Raw genomic sequence first — 14,946 nt, forward strand, 5'->3', positions numbered from 1 at the left:
TGTCTTTTATCTGTCCTGTGAGCCCCTCCCTCCATTGCTGCAGGCTCTATTTAATTGTAAACTCACTTGCATGCCAGTCACAGTAGCAGGAAGATCTGCCTATAACCTAATCATTGTTATCACAGATCGGGCTGATTGAAGCTCCTTTTCACAGTTGATTGACACCGCAGTTGTTAGGTGAGGTTTACATCAGGTCAGATTTTCATCAGGATCAGGAGAGAAAAACGGTCTGAAATCATGTTTACAAACTAAAGATGTGCGATTTAGAAGCAGTGCACATAGAAGTCAATGAGCCTGTAATCCGCAGCTGAACCTGACTGCACTGCTCAGAAATCGGAAAGGACACTTTTTCAATTTGCACTGAATCCAAACTGCCAGAGCAAAGGATGTATGTGAACAGGCACCATAGGAAGCAATGTTATTTCACATGTCATGTGGATTGAGTGCAGTTCGAACTGCATCCAATCCACATACACTATATTGCCAAAAGTATTGCGCCAGTCCTCCAAATCATTGGATTCAGGTGTTCCAGTCACCTTCATGGTCACAGGTATATAAAATCAAGCACCTAGGCATGCAGACTGCTTCTACAAACATTTCTGAAGGAATGGGTCGCTCTCATGAGCTCAGTGACTCCAAGCGTGGTCTCGTGATAGGTTGTCACCTGTGCAATAAGTCATCCATGACATTTCCTTGTTACTAAATATTCCACAGTCAACTGTTAGTGGGATTATAACAAAGTGGAGGCAACTGGGAACAACAGCACCAAGTGGTAGGCCACGTCACGTGACAGAGCGGGGTCAGCGCATGCTGAAGCACACAGTGCGCAGAAGTCGCCAACTGTCTGCAGAGTCAATAGCTAAAGACCTCCAAACTTCATGTAGCCTTCAGATTAGCACAACAACAGTGCCTAGAGAGCTTCATGGGATGGGTTTCCATGGCCGAGCAGCTGCATCCAAGCCTTACATCACCAAGTGCAATGCAAAGCGTTGGATGCAGTGGTGTAAAGCATGCCGCCACGGAGCAGTGTTCTCTGGAGTGACAAATCACGCTTTGAGTTTGGGATGGAGGAACTTGACTGGCCTGCACAATTTTAACCAAAACCGTATTTAAATCAGAGGTGCTTTATGGAATGTCTGGGGCTTCTAAAAACCAAAGGGGCTTTATGGCGACTTAAACGTGTAATAATTTTAACATTACACTGTATATTTCCTCCTCCCTCCCTGCCTGTCTCCAGCACCGCACTTGGGGACTAGCAGAGAGAGGAGAGACCTTGCAGTGTAATGGGCACCGATTGGCTGCTTGCCAGGAAAGGGGAGTGTCAGGCTTATCCTTTATCCCTTTAGCTGCCAGAGCCATTTTTGTTTTTTGTTATTTTTGGTTTTTTTTTTTTTTGCACACTTTCAAAAAAAATAATTTAAGGCCTGAAGATTACACAAAACTGCAAAACATAATATATTTTCTGAAATCAGAGACCCTAAAGAATAAAATATTCGGTAGTTCCAATTTTTTTATGCCACACGATATTATCACAAAGGTCTAGGACAGTGGTCGGCAAGCCGTGGCTCGCGAGCCACATGCGGCTCTTTGCACACTTTAATGCGGCTCTTCTGTGTGCCGGGCGCCCGCTCCCCTCCCTCCTCTCGGGCGGCTGCCCCAAAAGTCAGGACTCTGCAGCTAGCCCAGCAATGGGCAAACTACGGCCCGCATACGGCCCGGCGGACCTTTTAATCCGGCCCCGCGGAGCGTGGCAAACATTGGCTGCCAGGATGTAGGCGGGGCAGCGTGACGAACTCCTCTCCTCTCACAGTCCGCCCTGAAAACCGGAACGGCGCGGGAACACGGCGAGAGGAACGCGCGGAGCAAAGGTAAGTGAATTGACACAATATGGGGAATGAATTACTATAGGGGAGATGAATTACTATGGGGGATGAATTACTATGGGGGATGAATTACTATGGGGGATGAATTACTATATGGGTGATGAATTACTATGGGGGATGAATTACTATATGGGGGATGTATTTTCAGTTTTAAAAATGTGGCTCTCAAAATAAATTTCAATCGTGATTTTGGCGAGATTTGGCTCAGTTGAAAAAAAAGGTTGCCCACCACTGGCCTAGGAAACACAACATTTCAGTAAAAAATACACTTAATTTTGGGGCACAAAAAGCAATAAATTATCCAATTTTTTTGTAAAATAAAAGAAGAGGTTGCATCGAGTAAATAGAAATCCAACATGTCAAACCTTAAATTTGTATGCGCTTGTGAAACTGCAACAAACTTCAGTACCCTATATTTTCTATAGGTGACGCTTTTAAAGCCCTTTATAGGTCATCAGTTTAGCACTACAGAGGATGCTAGAATTATCTCTCACATTATGGCATGCGCAGTGATATATAAAGTGCAATCGTCGTTTTCATGTGTGGGCATCCCAGTGCGTGCTTTTAAGTTTGTGCGTGCATACATATGTGGGGGTGGGGAGCCTTGAAAAATCGGGGGGTGGGGGGGGTTATATGCTTTGGTGTAACTTACGTTTTTAAACTTTTTTTTTTTATCACATAGGGGACGAAAAGTCCCCTATGTGACTATTTTTTTTTTTTTTTTTTGGTCACAGGTTCTCTTTTTGAGACATTCAGGGTCTAAAAGACCCTGCTTGTCTCCCCTGTGCTCCTCTGAATGTAATGCAGTGCACATCGCACCACATTACATTCTTTCCAGTCCTCGATGGCCGGGAATCTGTCGACAGCGACCCGGAAGTGATGTCATATCACTTCGGGTCAGGACAAGAAGGGTAGAGGAGCGGACCTGTCTGCTCTCCTCCCTCCTCTATAACCGCATCCCGACATACCGCTGACACCCACTAGTCCTGGGCTCGCAAACATCCCTTGTAATTGCAATAATCAGTGACAGGTCCTCTTTACTGAGACATATGTCCGACCCCACATCTCTCCTGTGTCCTAAGAGCATCTCATCAAACCAAGATCAGTTTAGGCAGGTGCTTTTTCCAAACCAAAAATGGTTTGTTTACATTCTGCAAAAAACGGAAGTGACAAAATACTCATTACTTCCGGTTTCTAATACCATAGAGATTATTGGGGAAATTCCGGTCCCCGATCAGCTCTATGGTAGGTCGGCAGAGCCACCCACTTTAGTCCCGGACTCCCCAGTGGGACAGGGAGAGCCTGGAATAGGAGCAGAGATGCTTGTAAAAGCAGTCCAGCGGCTATTTTTGCCGCTAGAATTGCTTTTACATAAAAGGGAATCGGCAGCTGAAAAAAATAATACCAGGGTGATTGGTCTATTGAATTAGTGATTTTTTAAAGTGGTTGTAAAGTTTCAAGGTTTTTTACCTTCATACTTTATATGCAAGAAGGTAGACCACTTTCTGTGTAGCAGCCCCCCCAACACTTTGCACTTACATTCACAGGCATACCCTGTGCATGCATTTGCATTTATTTATTTATTTTTGGAACAGGCCCCCTATGTGATAGCTTTGGGCAGGTGACTAATTCTCACTATGCAGCCATCACGGGTCTTTTAGATCCCATAGCCTGCACTGGAGGTAATCAAGCACAGATACACCACCCACCCCCACCTACAAGCTGAGCTCTTCCGGCTTCATAAACCACAAAAGAGATTATGGGATGGATGTTCCTCAATCCCGTCTAGCTTGTCCTCCTGATCAGATGGCTCTACAGCTGCCCGGATCACTTTTACATGATAGCTGGGAGCCGACTCAGGAAAACAAATACAAGCTCATGGCTGGAGCTTGTTTTTAAAGCCTTAACTATCTGGACGTATGTAGTATGTCTAAAGAGGCAATGTGGTTAATGTTGAAAGATATTGATGTTTTCTGCATTTTCATACATATTCTTCATATTGGAACCCCATGCACAATGTATGTTGCATTAAAGGAATGCCACATATTTTCAATGGGGTTTAGGTCTGGGCCATGCAAGAACATTCACTTTTTACTTCTTCAGCCACTGTGTGGTCATTTTTGCTGTGTTCTTTGGGTCATTTTTATGTTGAATGGTAAACCTTCTTCCCATTAATAACTTTTTGGCAGAGTGCACTGAGTAATTACAGCTAGATAAAACAAAAACTGTGCATGTCTTCCATTCAGGCTGCAAAGCAGCAAAATGTGATTGCTTTAAAGAGGAGGGGGGCTGATTTGTTTTCTGTACCCACTGTATGCACCACCATGGCCAATGCAGATCAGAGCTGAGGCTAAGATGGTCCTGTCCTTGGTGGAAATTGGTATAGTTCTGCTTTTAAAATGGGAAGGCCCGGGGAGATGGTTTTTAACTTTATTTTTTTTGGATAGGGTTTAAATCTGTCAGGATTTGATGCTGTCTGTTTTACCCACTTGTTCTGGTGACCACGAGCAGATCTCTTCTATGGGGTCATGATAAGCAGCAGCAAAACCTGCTAGTGGTGTACTTTCCCTACTTTATAAAAAAACTCATGATTAGGCTGCAATTCCACTTTAAAATGTAAATAAATTGTTTGTTTTCTCAAAAGGATCATCAATGAGCTGATTGGAAACTTGGTGGGTCATCTCTACTTCTTCCTGATGTTTAAATATCCCATGGATCTGGGTGGAAGAAGTTTTCTTTCCACGCCAGAGATTCTGTAAGTAAATGGCGTTGTTTGGCGTATGGCCAAACATAATGCTTATGAGGGGATTTCCAAGTGTTTGTGTTTAGCTGATAGATTATATAGAGAAAGGTAGGTAATGGGATTTTAAAGGTGCGCAAAAATAATCCCAAATAATATTTAAAAAAAAAAAAAAAAAGTCTTGCAATTTATTTATATCAATAAAATTACATTTGATATAGTTACAACAGACTTGGCAATCACAACAGGCTTGACTGTTTCCTGCGGTGCACAGATGATGCTTCCTAACATGTTTCGCCCATCCTGGGCTTCCTCGGGAACAAAAAGGCTATCCGCAATACAGTTCTTGAGACTATATTGCCAATATAGTTGATTAGATGCTGAATTGAAAGCACAGGCGTCCGTGTGGTTGCAGAAGGTATATAAGAAACCAAATTAGAAAAAGGGGGAGGGGAGATTATTAACAGCAGATACTCATTGCTGGATATCAAAGGTCTCCCTCATTCACAAAGACTCCACACAAGCATTACGTCCATAAAGATGTGAAGGTTGAACACAGCGTCAGTACATTAGAGATCACCCATGTGGCCACACACGGACGCCTGTACTTTCGATTCAGCATCTATTTGTTTTTGTTCTAATGAACTATATTGGCAATATAATCTCAAGGACTGTATTGCGGATAGCCTTTTTCTTCCCCTGAGGAAGCCCAGGATGGGCGAAACATGTTGGGAAGCATCATCTGTGCACCGCAGGAAACAGTCAAGCATGTTGTGATTGCCAAGTCCATTGTAACTGTATCAAATGTAATTTTATTGATATAAATAAATTGTAAGAAATCTTTTTTTTGTAAATATTATTTAGATAATTTTTCCACACCTTCAAAATTCCATTACCTACCTTTCTCTATATAATTTTGATAGGGATGTGGCTCAATATGTTGGTGGTCAATTACTCGTCATTCTTTCAATCGTTTGCTGATAGATATAAAGGCTTGATAAAGAAACCATTATCTTTTCTGCTGGCTACAGGAATGGTGGTCGCTCTTGCAGCTTCATCCCCTTTTTTTTTTTTCTTTCCCCTTGTGCAGATGTCACACATACAAGTGAAGTAAAATCTCCCTAAATGCATTGCAGACAAAAATAAAACTCTATCCAAAGTGTACACTTCATACACACAGTGGAAGGGGCTGCTCCCCCATTCATCCTGGTAAAGCTGAACTCTGGCTTTGTCTTTAGTCTTGCACAGCTGTACCGGCTCCTCTCCTGGACTGAAATACCTTACTCTGATTTCCCTGCACACTGTGAGCTTCTCACAATGTGCATTAGAAGCTGAAGCATTATCTAGTTCTTTCCTCTCCATCCTAACTGTCCCTGGCCCACCCCTTTCTTTGATTGGATTTCAGTTATTTCAATCCTGGCGTCTCATTATCGTATGTGGATATTATCTAGGATGGTTCGCATGCAAATGCAGCCTACCTGGGAATTTCCATTTCTCCAGATGGACATCTGCCCATCAATGTATTTGCATAACTCCTCCCAAGAGCCAGCCCACTACTTGAATCAGGGGTGAGGGATCCTGAAAAAAATCACAGCACCCTGCCTCAGTACTCCTTCCTTTCAAGGAGCTATGCTGACCCCTCCCACCATCCATGATTTACCTGCGCAGATCATAGAAGCACAGAGAGCCAGTGATGACCCCGCTGGGTCTAAAATAGGGATGTAATACGAACAGGTTTTATTGAAATAGTTCATTAGCATGTTGATGATGGCGGCCCTCAGGGACCAGGGAAAGCAAAATATAAGCAGAGTAAATGTCAGCTTTAAAGTGGTATTAAGCGCTAAACCAAAAATATAATACAATACAGTATACTGGTCATTAGATGTGGTGGGATGCATTAGTTTTCTTCTTTCAGGCTTTTTTTCCCCCTCAATTTTCACCTGATCTGACCAGTAACACACCTCCTGTGTGCCTTCACTCTGGATAAAGGAGCATGGGGCACCTTTGGACAGCAGTACTGTCAGCCTGCAGGGAGAGGAGAGTTAGATGCACTAGCAGATTTAAATACACTAGAACATTGAAGTGAAACTCCAGCTCATACTTTAGAATCAGTTCCAGCAAACATGTTTTTTTTTTTTTGTTTTTTTTTTCATTTTGGATAAACGTTTTACACCTAGTAAAACAAAGATGATCATGTTATGCACCCCTGTCAGTGGGAAATGGTTTGTCTCAGCACTCTGATACATCTGCCCAGTGCCATTAGTACAGTGTCAGTGCTTTTTATCAGCACTGATCACTGTATTGGTGTCACTGGGGATGTCAGTGATACCAAGTCGGTTCCCCCCCAGTGTCAGAATGCCCGCCGCAGTCCTGCTATAAGTTACTGCTCACTGCCATTAAAAATTAAAAAAAAAAAAAATCCCAGTATATATACCGCCATTTGTAAACACTATAACCTTCACGTAAACCAATTAATTTTACACGTATTGGGGTTTTTCTTAGCAAAGACATGTAGCAGAATAAATTTTGGCCTATATTTATGAGGAATTTTTTTTTTTTTACTAGACATGTTTAATAGCAAAAAGTAAAAAACATTGTTTTTTTGCTCAAAATTGTCGGCACAAAAAATAAAATCGCACAGGCGAACAAATACCACTGAATGAAAGCTCTATTCGTTGGGAAAAAGGACTTAAATTTCATTTGGGTGCAGTGTTGCATGACTGCGCAATTGTCAGTTAAAGTAACGCAGCGCCATATCTCAAAAAATGGTCTGGTCGGGGGGGGGGGGTAAATCCTCCGGAGGGCAAGTGGTTAACAATGCTTTAAGTATTTGTATTGGTAATATTAAGTGCTCTACATTTTAAAACAATGTTCTTTTTTTTGTTCAATCATAATTCTAAAAACGTTCTTCATTTCCAGGTACCGCTGGTTCCCAAACAGAAGAGGAGGAGTCTCCGGATTCGGTATCCCACCTGCCAGTGCCAGACGAGCAGCAGATGAGCAAGCAGGAGGAGGAGGCGGAGGGGGCGGGCGACACAACTGGGGTCAAGGGTTTCGGCTAGGCGACCAGTGAAAGGAAATGGCTTCCTCTTCCTCGGAAGGGGAATTTTGTGTGGTAAACTTTTTACATTTTACTTTAACTTTTGAACTTGTAAGGAATAAAAACTTATGCAAGAGGCAGTACAACTGCCGACAACACAAAATTCTGTATTGGCATTAGATCAAAGGCGTCTCAAATCTGCATCTACAAGTTGGGCCGCGGTGTACCACCTTATTGCCACTTACTTTTACTATTTAAATTAGATGATCTGTGCCACCTTATCTAGCTTGGTTGAGAATATTCTATATAAGTTCTATGTTGTTGCATATTATTTGTGGAAGAAGGAGATCACAAGACGACGAGTGTTCTTTCTTTGGATGTGATGCTGACGGTACTGAAGCTGACTGTTTGACCACTGCGATTGGAAAGCAACGAGCCACTGAACCGTGTCAGTCCAAACCAAATTCCTTCTGTTATTGTTAGAAGGGTGAATAACATCTACAAATATGCCGATTAAAATCTATTCAACATGATATTCAACAATGTGATTTTGTTGCTGTCAGCAATTGAAAGTTTATTTTCAGACCTAATTTTTGTTACCATTAAATTGCTGTGGAAGCCGAACTCCAGGCAAGAGACTACTGATATAGTTTTGAAAATAGATGTGATAATGATCTTACCTTCAGCAGATTTTTTATTTCTGTTGAGATCCAGGTGCTACAGCCAGGTTCTGGACCCATACTGCAGATAAGCAGCACAGCGTGGTCCAGGATACATCCCCAACCCGCTGATTGGACAATAAAGGAGCAGCCGTATATGGAGTCATCCCTGAGCTCTCCCTTTCATGCAAGCACATTGAGCATTTGATGAACAGCTCGGCAGCGGAGCCTGATTGGCTGCTAGTATTGCCCCTACCCCTGCCTGTCTGTGTCCTGTTTTATAGAGGACTATAGGAAGATGATATAAAGACCCATTCAGGTATTTTGACTATTTTTACGAATATATATTTTCTTTTTTTTTTCCTTGGAGTTCAGCCAAGTATAAAAGCGATAAATTATACCAAAAGGCACCCCCCCCCCCTTTTTTTATTTTTTTTATTTTGGATAAAGCAGGTGAGGGTTAACGCCACTGTCAGATTTTTGCTACTTGCATTACGTTAGGAAGACGTTACCTCACTTCCTGTTCTGTAGACTCAACAGGAAGTCTGTAATGTGAAGAAATTCTCTTCTTTAGTCGTCACAGGAACAAGTGTCTCCATTGGAAAGTTCCCTTCTCTTCCTGTTCTAGTGCCAACTCAGATTTTCGGATTTGTCTTTGCTTTCATTCCTGGTGACACGGGTGGTTAGGACAGTTAGAGTGAATTTCCCAAATGGGGGCATAGACCCGACATGGATCCTAATCCCTTGTTACTCCATGCCATGGCCCATGTAAATTCTGACAGATTGAATGTTAAAACCTAAGGTAGAGATGCTGTTTGCTGATGTACAATCTTTATGTAGGCATTGTGGAGGTCCCAGAGGCCATGAAGTGAAAGGGCCAGCCATTGAAATGAAAGGCTTAATCGCATTTGTTGGGACAGATTCACCCTGCTCAATGCAAAATCAGTGTTCCCGGTTACATGACACCTTCATAAACTTTGTACAGATCCCCTTTACTGTTAATGACGGTACAGGTCATGCAGGAGCAGGGCATTGCCAGCATGTGCAGAAATGATTGTAGCTTTTCTGGATTCAGTAAGGTTTTATGTAACCACAAGTAGTGCCTTGTAGTATTTGATGACAACAGTTGAAAGCATATCGATAAAATACGTGCTTTTGATGTCAATTGGTTATTCTACTAATGCATTTACTTAAAGGGCCAGCAAACCTTCCAGAGGTTTACATTAACCGTAGACATGAAATTGACTAGCGCAAAATAACTGTCTGATTAGGTCTAATTTTGGAAAGGATTTTGTGTTTGGATGTACTGTAAGCTCTAAAGATACTTCCTGGTAAAAGATGGTTCAGAGGGTTTTTTGTGCACTGACATGATCATGCCTGTGTATGGAAAGCTATTTTGCCAATCGGGTCCTATTATCTTATGCTGCATGGATGGCCTCAGCTGACCTGACGACAAAAGAAAGTTCTGAGAATAGACATGTTGGTCTACACAGCCAGCTTCCTGTCCAGTAATCTCGGAGAAGGACAAGCCTCTAGACAAAACACCTATAGACAGGCAAAGTATTGGATGGATATGGTCTTTATGGACCTTCCCTGTTGTTTATGAGCTTCTCCGTTTTTAGGTTGTTTAGTAACTGTTGAGATGTGAGGGTGTCATTCATGCAATAATCATGGTTGGTGATATCCTCAGTCAGACTTTGCTGGGGTCTGAGACCTGTAGCACTTGCATCCGAGTGTTGTGTAAGTGCATTGGAAGCCCTACTAATCTTCATATAAACAAGCAGCTTGTATGGCAAGGACAGGAGGGGGTTCAGCTCAGGATTGGGCTCAGAGTTGGGATTCAAGCAGGCTCAGCAGTAATGGCTGTTGGATCATTTGTTCATTGACCATCTTAGCAAATATTTTGTGGTGCGGTACACTGCCTATGTGCAAAATTCATGGCATTTCACTGCACTGTGTTGGGGCGTTAGGATAACATATGGTAGATCATTAATTTTTACCTTGCTTTACCACAATGCACTGGTGAGAAGTCATTGTATGACTCCAGAGGGTACAATGAAAAATAAAGCACCTTATCAAGGTCTTAGTAAAGGACGTGCAGCACTATACACCAAGAAATAAGCAGAAAAGACACCAATTGTCACTTTGGTGGTATCCACCTCCAGGTCTATACTCTATGATCAAAAATGTGAACATCCTCACTGGGTTAAGGCAGCTCAACCTGTTATTAGAGAAGTGACCAAATGAACTAGGTGCATTCTATAGAACTTTAGTGTCATTCAGCTCTGAAATACACATAGGCAAACGTTAAGAACAGCTCTGCATAAGATGGGTTTGTTTTTTGGTTATGTGAATTGCCCTTCCCCTGTGCATGTACTGTTGTGGAAGTTCATCATGAACTCTACCATAGTGAAACGGCTACACTATATGGCCAAAAGTTTGTGGACATGTGACCATTACACTTGTATTGGCTTGATGGACATTCCATTACAAGCCCATGGAGCATATGGAGCTGCCCCTCCTTTGTGGCTATAAGAGCCTCTACTCTTCTGGGCTTTCCACAAGATTTTGGAATAGAGTTGGGAAATGGTGCCCATTAAACCAACCAAAAAAATGTTGAGGTCAGGTACTGATGTTGAAAGAGAAGATCTGAACTGTAATAGGCATTCCAGTTCATCCAAGTTCCTCCATATCAAACCAAGTCTTTATGGAGCTGGCTTTGAGCACTGGGGCACAGTCTTGCCGGGGCAGAAAATCGTTGGCCAAGGTTGGAAGTGCACACTCAAGTTCCTCCACAAAGAACCCATTAAACCAGGTCTTTATAGAGCTGGCTTTGTGCACAGGGACACAGTCATGGTGAAAAAGAAAAGGTCCTTCCCCAGACTGTTACTACGAGGTTGGAACCGTGCAATGTATCTTGTATGCCGATGTTTGTCAATGGGGTTTGCATAGCTACAGGCTCCTGGTTTTGGAATATAATGTACAACAAGCTCATAGAAGTGTAATGGTTAAGACATAATCCCTTGGCCATACATTGTACATTGCTCTAGATCAAGGGTCTTCAAAGTTTCTAAACAAAGGGCCAGTTTACTGTACTTCAGACTTTAGGGGGACTTGACTTTGGCCATTGGGAGTAGGAATTGTCTTGGCATCAGTTGAAGTAAACAATTCATCTTTGGTATTAGGGGAAAGAATAGTGCCCCAAGATTGGTGTATGTTTTGAGGAATAGCACCCCATTGTTGGCATCAGTGGTAGAAATAGTGCCGCATTGTTGTCAGTAGCAGGAATTATGCCCCATTGTTGATGTCAGTCGAAGAAATGGTGTCCCCTTTGGTGTCAGCAAAGATGGGACACCATTTTTTGCACTATCAGTGTAAGTAATGGTGCCCCATCTCTGATGGCAGTGTAAGTAATGGTGTTCCAACATTGGTGTCAGTGGAAAGAGTGGTGCCCCATTGTTGGTGTCAGGTTATCAGTGGAAGAAATAGTACCCCAACATCCGTGTCAGTTTGAGGAATAGTGCCCCATATTTGGCATCAGTGGGAGAAATAGTGCCCTTATGTTGTGTCAGTAGCAGGAGTTGTGCCCCATTTTTGGGGACACTGCGAGGAATAGTGTCTTGTATCCGTGAATTGAAAAGAGCTGCATATTTGTAGAACACTGCTGTAGATAAACCACTGGAGGGCAAGTGATTCCAACACATGGTGTACCGTGCCCCCTAATAGATTCTTCGTAGAAAAGCATGGAGAACGCTCCTTTGTGTTTGACAGCCACGTCAACATAAAATGAATGCGCTCCCTTGTGTTTCTGCCTGTAATTTATTGCTTTGTTTTCATTTTCTTGATTAAATTCTCAATGCCCTTCTTACTTTGATTACAAGTTTTCACTCTGCTATCCTGACCTCACCCATATTTTTTATTTTTTTTTCAAACATTGCTGGAATCCACCTAACATCATTGTAACTGATAGTTGGGCATAGTCTATTATAGTGCAAGTAAAACTCAGGAGACATACGTCGATCCCTACAAAGATATGGTTGTTTGGGTTTTTTTTGCTTTTTTATGGTCATATGATAAATCAAGAAGAGAAAAAATTTAAGTACCTAGTCAGGTGTCATTTAAAAACTGTGAGGTCGAATGTAAATCTTTATCGAAACCAAATGTCTCATGCATTGAACCATTTTTGCTGTTTGGAAAAGGTTTTCCCCATCCGTTCCAAAGATGGATTTAACAAATGTCATTGCCTATAACAAGTGCTTGAGCAACTTTGTACAAATATATTCACATTAACCAGTTAATTAATAAAATGGAATAAACTTTACCTAAGTGTTGCAGCGATGGATAAAGCGATCCGAAAGAAGATCAGAAAACTTTTCTTGGAGAACATGCTGTGCCAAGCTCTTTCCAGTGCTTTTCAGGTAATGGGAAAAACCTAGGCTTTTGATATCTGCTGCAGAGCAGCTCAGCCAATCTGATGCTGCAATTCCATGTCGATAAGATGACCTAATGCCTAGGCCTCTAATTCTGTAAGCACCAAAAGGAGCCTGGGGCAAAATACAAGCCCTTCAATCATTCTCTAATTGTCACTGGAATACTACGGACATAACATTGATTACATTTGACTGTGGTCCCACTTTGATTGAACACAAGCAAGACCAGAAATCTCATCTTCGCCATCCCCTGCGGTCAGATGTAATGTCTTTGATACTGCAGAGGACAGTTTAAAGCTTGCCTATGATAACGTTGATCATTACATAGAACCTGATGAATCAGTGAAATCTATATAACCTCTTTCTATGTATTTGCCTCCAAAAGTCTTCTTTTGTACAGAGAATCTTTTTTTGTAATGAGATTTTTGTTTGTAATGTTTTAAATTAAAGTTTCAAAGGAAATGAAATGTATTTATCTTCCTGTTTTTTCTTTTCCATTTATGGAAGAATTATTTTTCTTGTAAAAAGTTAGTTGTTTGCCTTGCTAAAGTTATTTGAAACCCTGTGTGGTTCAGGGAAATGTTTTGGGGGGTATCTTTAATTAAAGGCTAAGTTCATCTTTTACAAAAAATAATTAATAAATGCACATTTTTTGCAGGTTCCAGGGGAACCTACAAAGTAGTAGGCCTGTGATCAGCAGATTATGGGTGCAATTCCTGTACCTCTGTATGGGCTGTCAGCTGGGGGGAGTGTGAATGGAATATGAGTGTGCTGATGTCCTACTCACAAATCATCATCATTATTATCATCATCAACCTTCCTTGAACACAAGAATACAGCTCATCTCCCAATATTGTCATTTGTGTATTGACAAAACCAATTAGAACATATGAAGTCATTCCCAAGTTGGGTTCCTTGAAAGCCTAGGGTTCCTCCAGAAGTTGCTAGGGGTTCCTTGAGCTCTGTATTTCTTACTGTTGGAAGGTTAATCAGTCAAACTATCCTGTCATTGCTGCAAGTGAATGAGGCCCTCAGAAATATGTCCAAAGTGTAGGCCCAGAGCAGCCTCTTCTTCAGTCTTGTTGCACAGAGATGTAGACCACCACTGGGAACTTCAACACTGCACCATCCTTGCTGCCCACTTCAGATGGGGGGGAAAAAATGAAACACAAACAGAAAAAGTGCACCACCCTAGTGCGTTATTATAAAACCTTATAGTAACCACCTAAATACTGGACACTTTCACCACCCAGGCCAATTTTCAGCTTTTCGCGCTATCACACTTTGACAATTGCACGATCATGCAACACTACCCAAACTAAATTATAATTTTTTTGAGATGGCTTTCTTTTGGTGATTTGTAATCGCCACTGGGTTTTTAAATTTTTTTCTAAACCAATGAAAAAAGACTGAAAATTTAGGGAAAAAAAACAAAAAACCTTTTCTTTGTTATATAATTTTGCAGATAAGTAATTTTTCTTCTTCAGCCATGTGCGCTGATGAGGGTGCACTGGTAATCCGTGTAAGTGTCCCTGTCTCAAGGCTTTCCTTTCCTCAGTACTGTGACAGCACTGAGCAAAGAAAACACCCGTAACTGGCATTTGTTTAGATGTGATTGCACCCGTAACTGGCATTTGTTTACATGTGATGGCACCCATAAGCGGCATTTGTTTACATGTGATTGCACCCATAACAGGCATTTGTTTACATGTGATTGGACACCATTGAACACATGGTAAAGAGCCAACGTCATTAGCTCTTTACCCTGATCGGTGATGTGCAGTGTTCGAGGGACACAGCTCAATACCAATCACCGTGCTGTGTGCCAAGAATGGGAAGATGTCCTGTTGCATCTTCCCAGAATGAGAGCAGTCCTGCTCGACCATCATTCTACAATAGGCTGGGCTGGAACCAGTTAATATAAAATATTTCATTGAGGTGTAGCTTACATGTTTCAGGGGTGATCCCCTCTTCCTCAGAGTTAACGGAAGCACCCATATAGTCTGATACAATAATTTCCCAAGCTACAAGAGCCTGGTGCTTAGGGGGAGGGGACAGATATTCACATAGCTCATCCCTAAGTCTTGGGTGCTCTGTGTAAATTTGGCCCCTCCCCCTTAGGGGAGGGCTCTTGTGTCCTGGGTAATTGTATCATAGAGTATCTATAAACTGCAGCAAGGGGGCTTCGGTTAGC

General features: G+C 42.0%; 1 protein-coding gene across 2 annotated transcripts in view; it reads left to right on the forward strand.

Annotated features, from left to right (window-relative positions):
• Window positions 1-13,223, forward strand: part of DERL1 (derlin 1) — a 40,784-nt gene extending 27,561 nt beyond the window's left edge. The window contains exons 7-8 of one of the 2 annotated variants that reach the window (XM_089659065.1): window positions 4,528-4,638; window positions 7,543-8,196. In XM_089659065.1, the coding sequence (XP_089515191.1) occupies window positions 4,528-4,638; window positions 7,543-7,696 (265 nt within the window). In that variant the 3' untranslated portion in view covers window positions 7,697-8,196. Of the gene's footprint in view, window positions 1-4,527; window positions 4,639-7,542 lie in introns of both variants that reach the window. The other variant, XM_089659066.1, reaches the window with a different exon arrangement.
• The last annotated feature ends 1,723 nt before the right edge of the window (window positions 13,224-14,946 follow it).

Source organism: Staurois parvus, unplaced genomic scaffold (genome assembly GCF_062004578.1).
Source record: "Staurois parvus isolate SC_StPar_1 unplaced genomic scaffold, SC_StPar_1.0 ptg000030l, whole genome shotgun sequence".
Classification (NCBI taxonomy): domain Eukaryota; kingdom Metazoa; phylum Chordata; class Amphibia; order Anura; family Ranidae; genus Staurois; species Staurois parvus.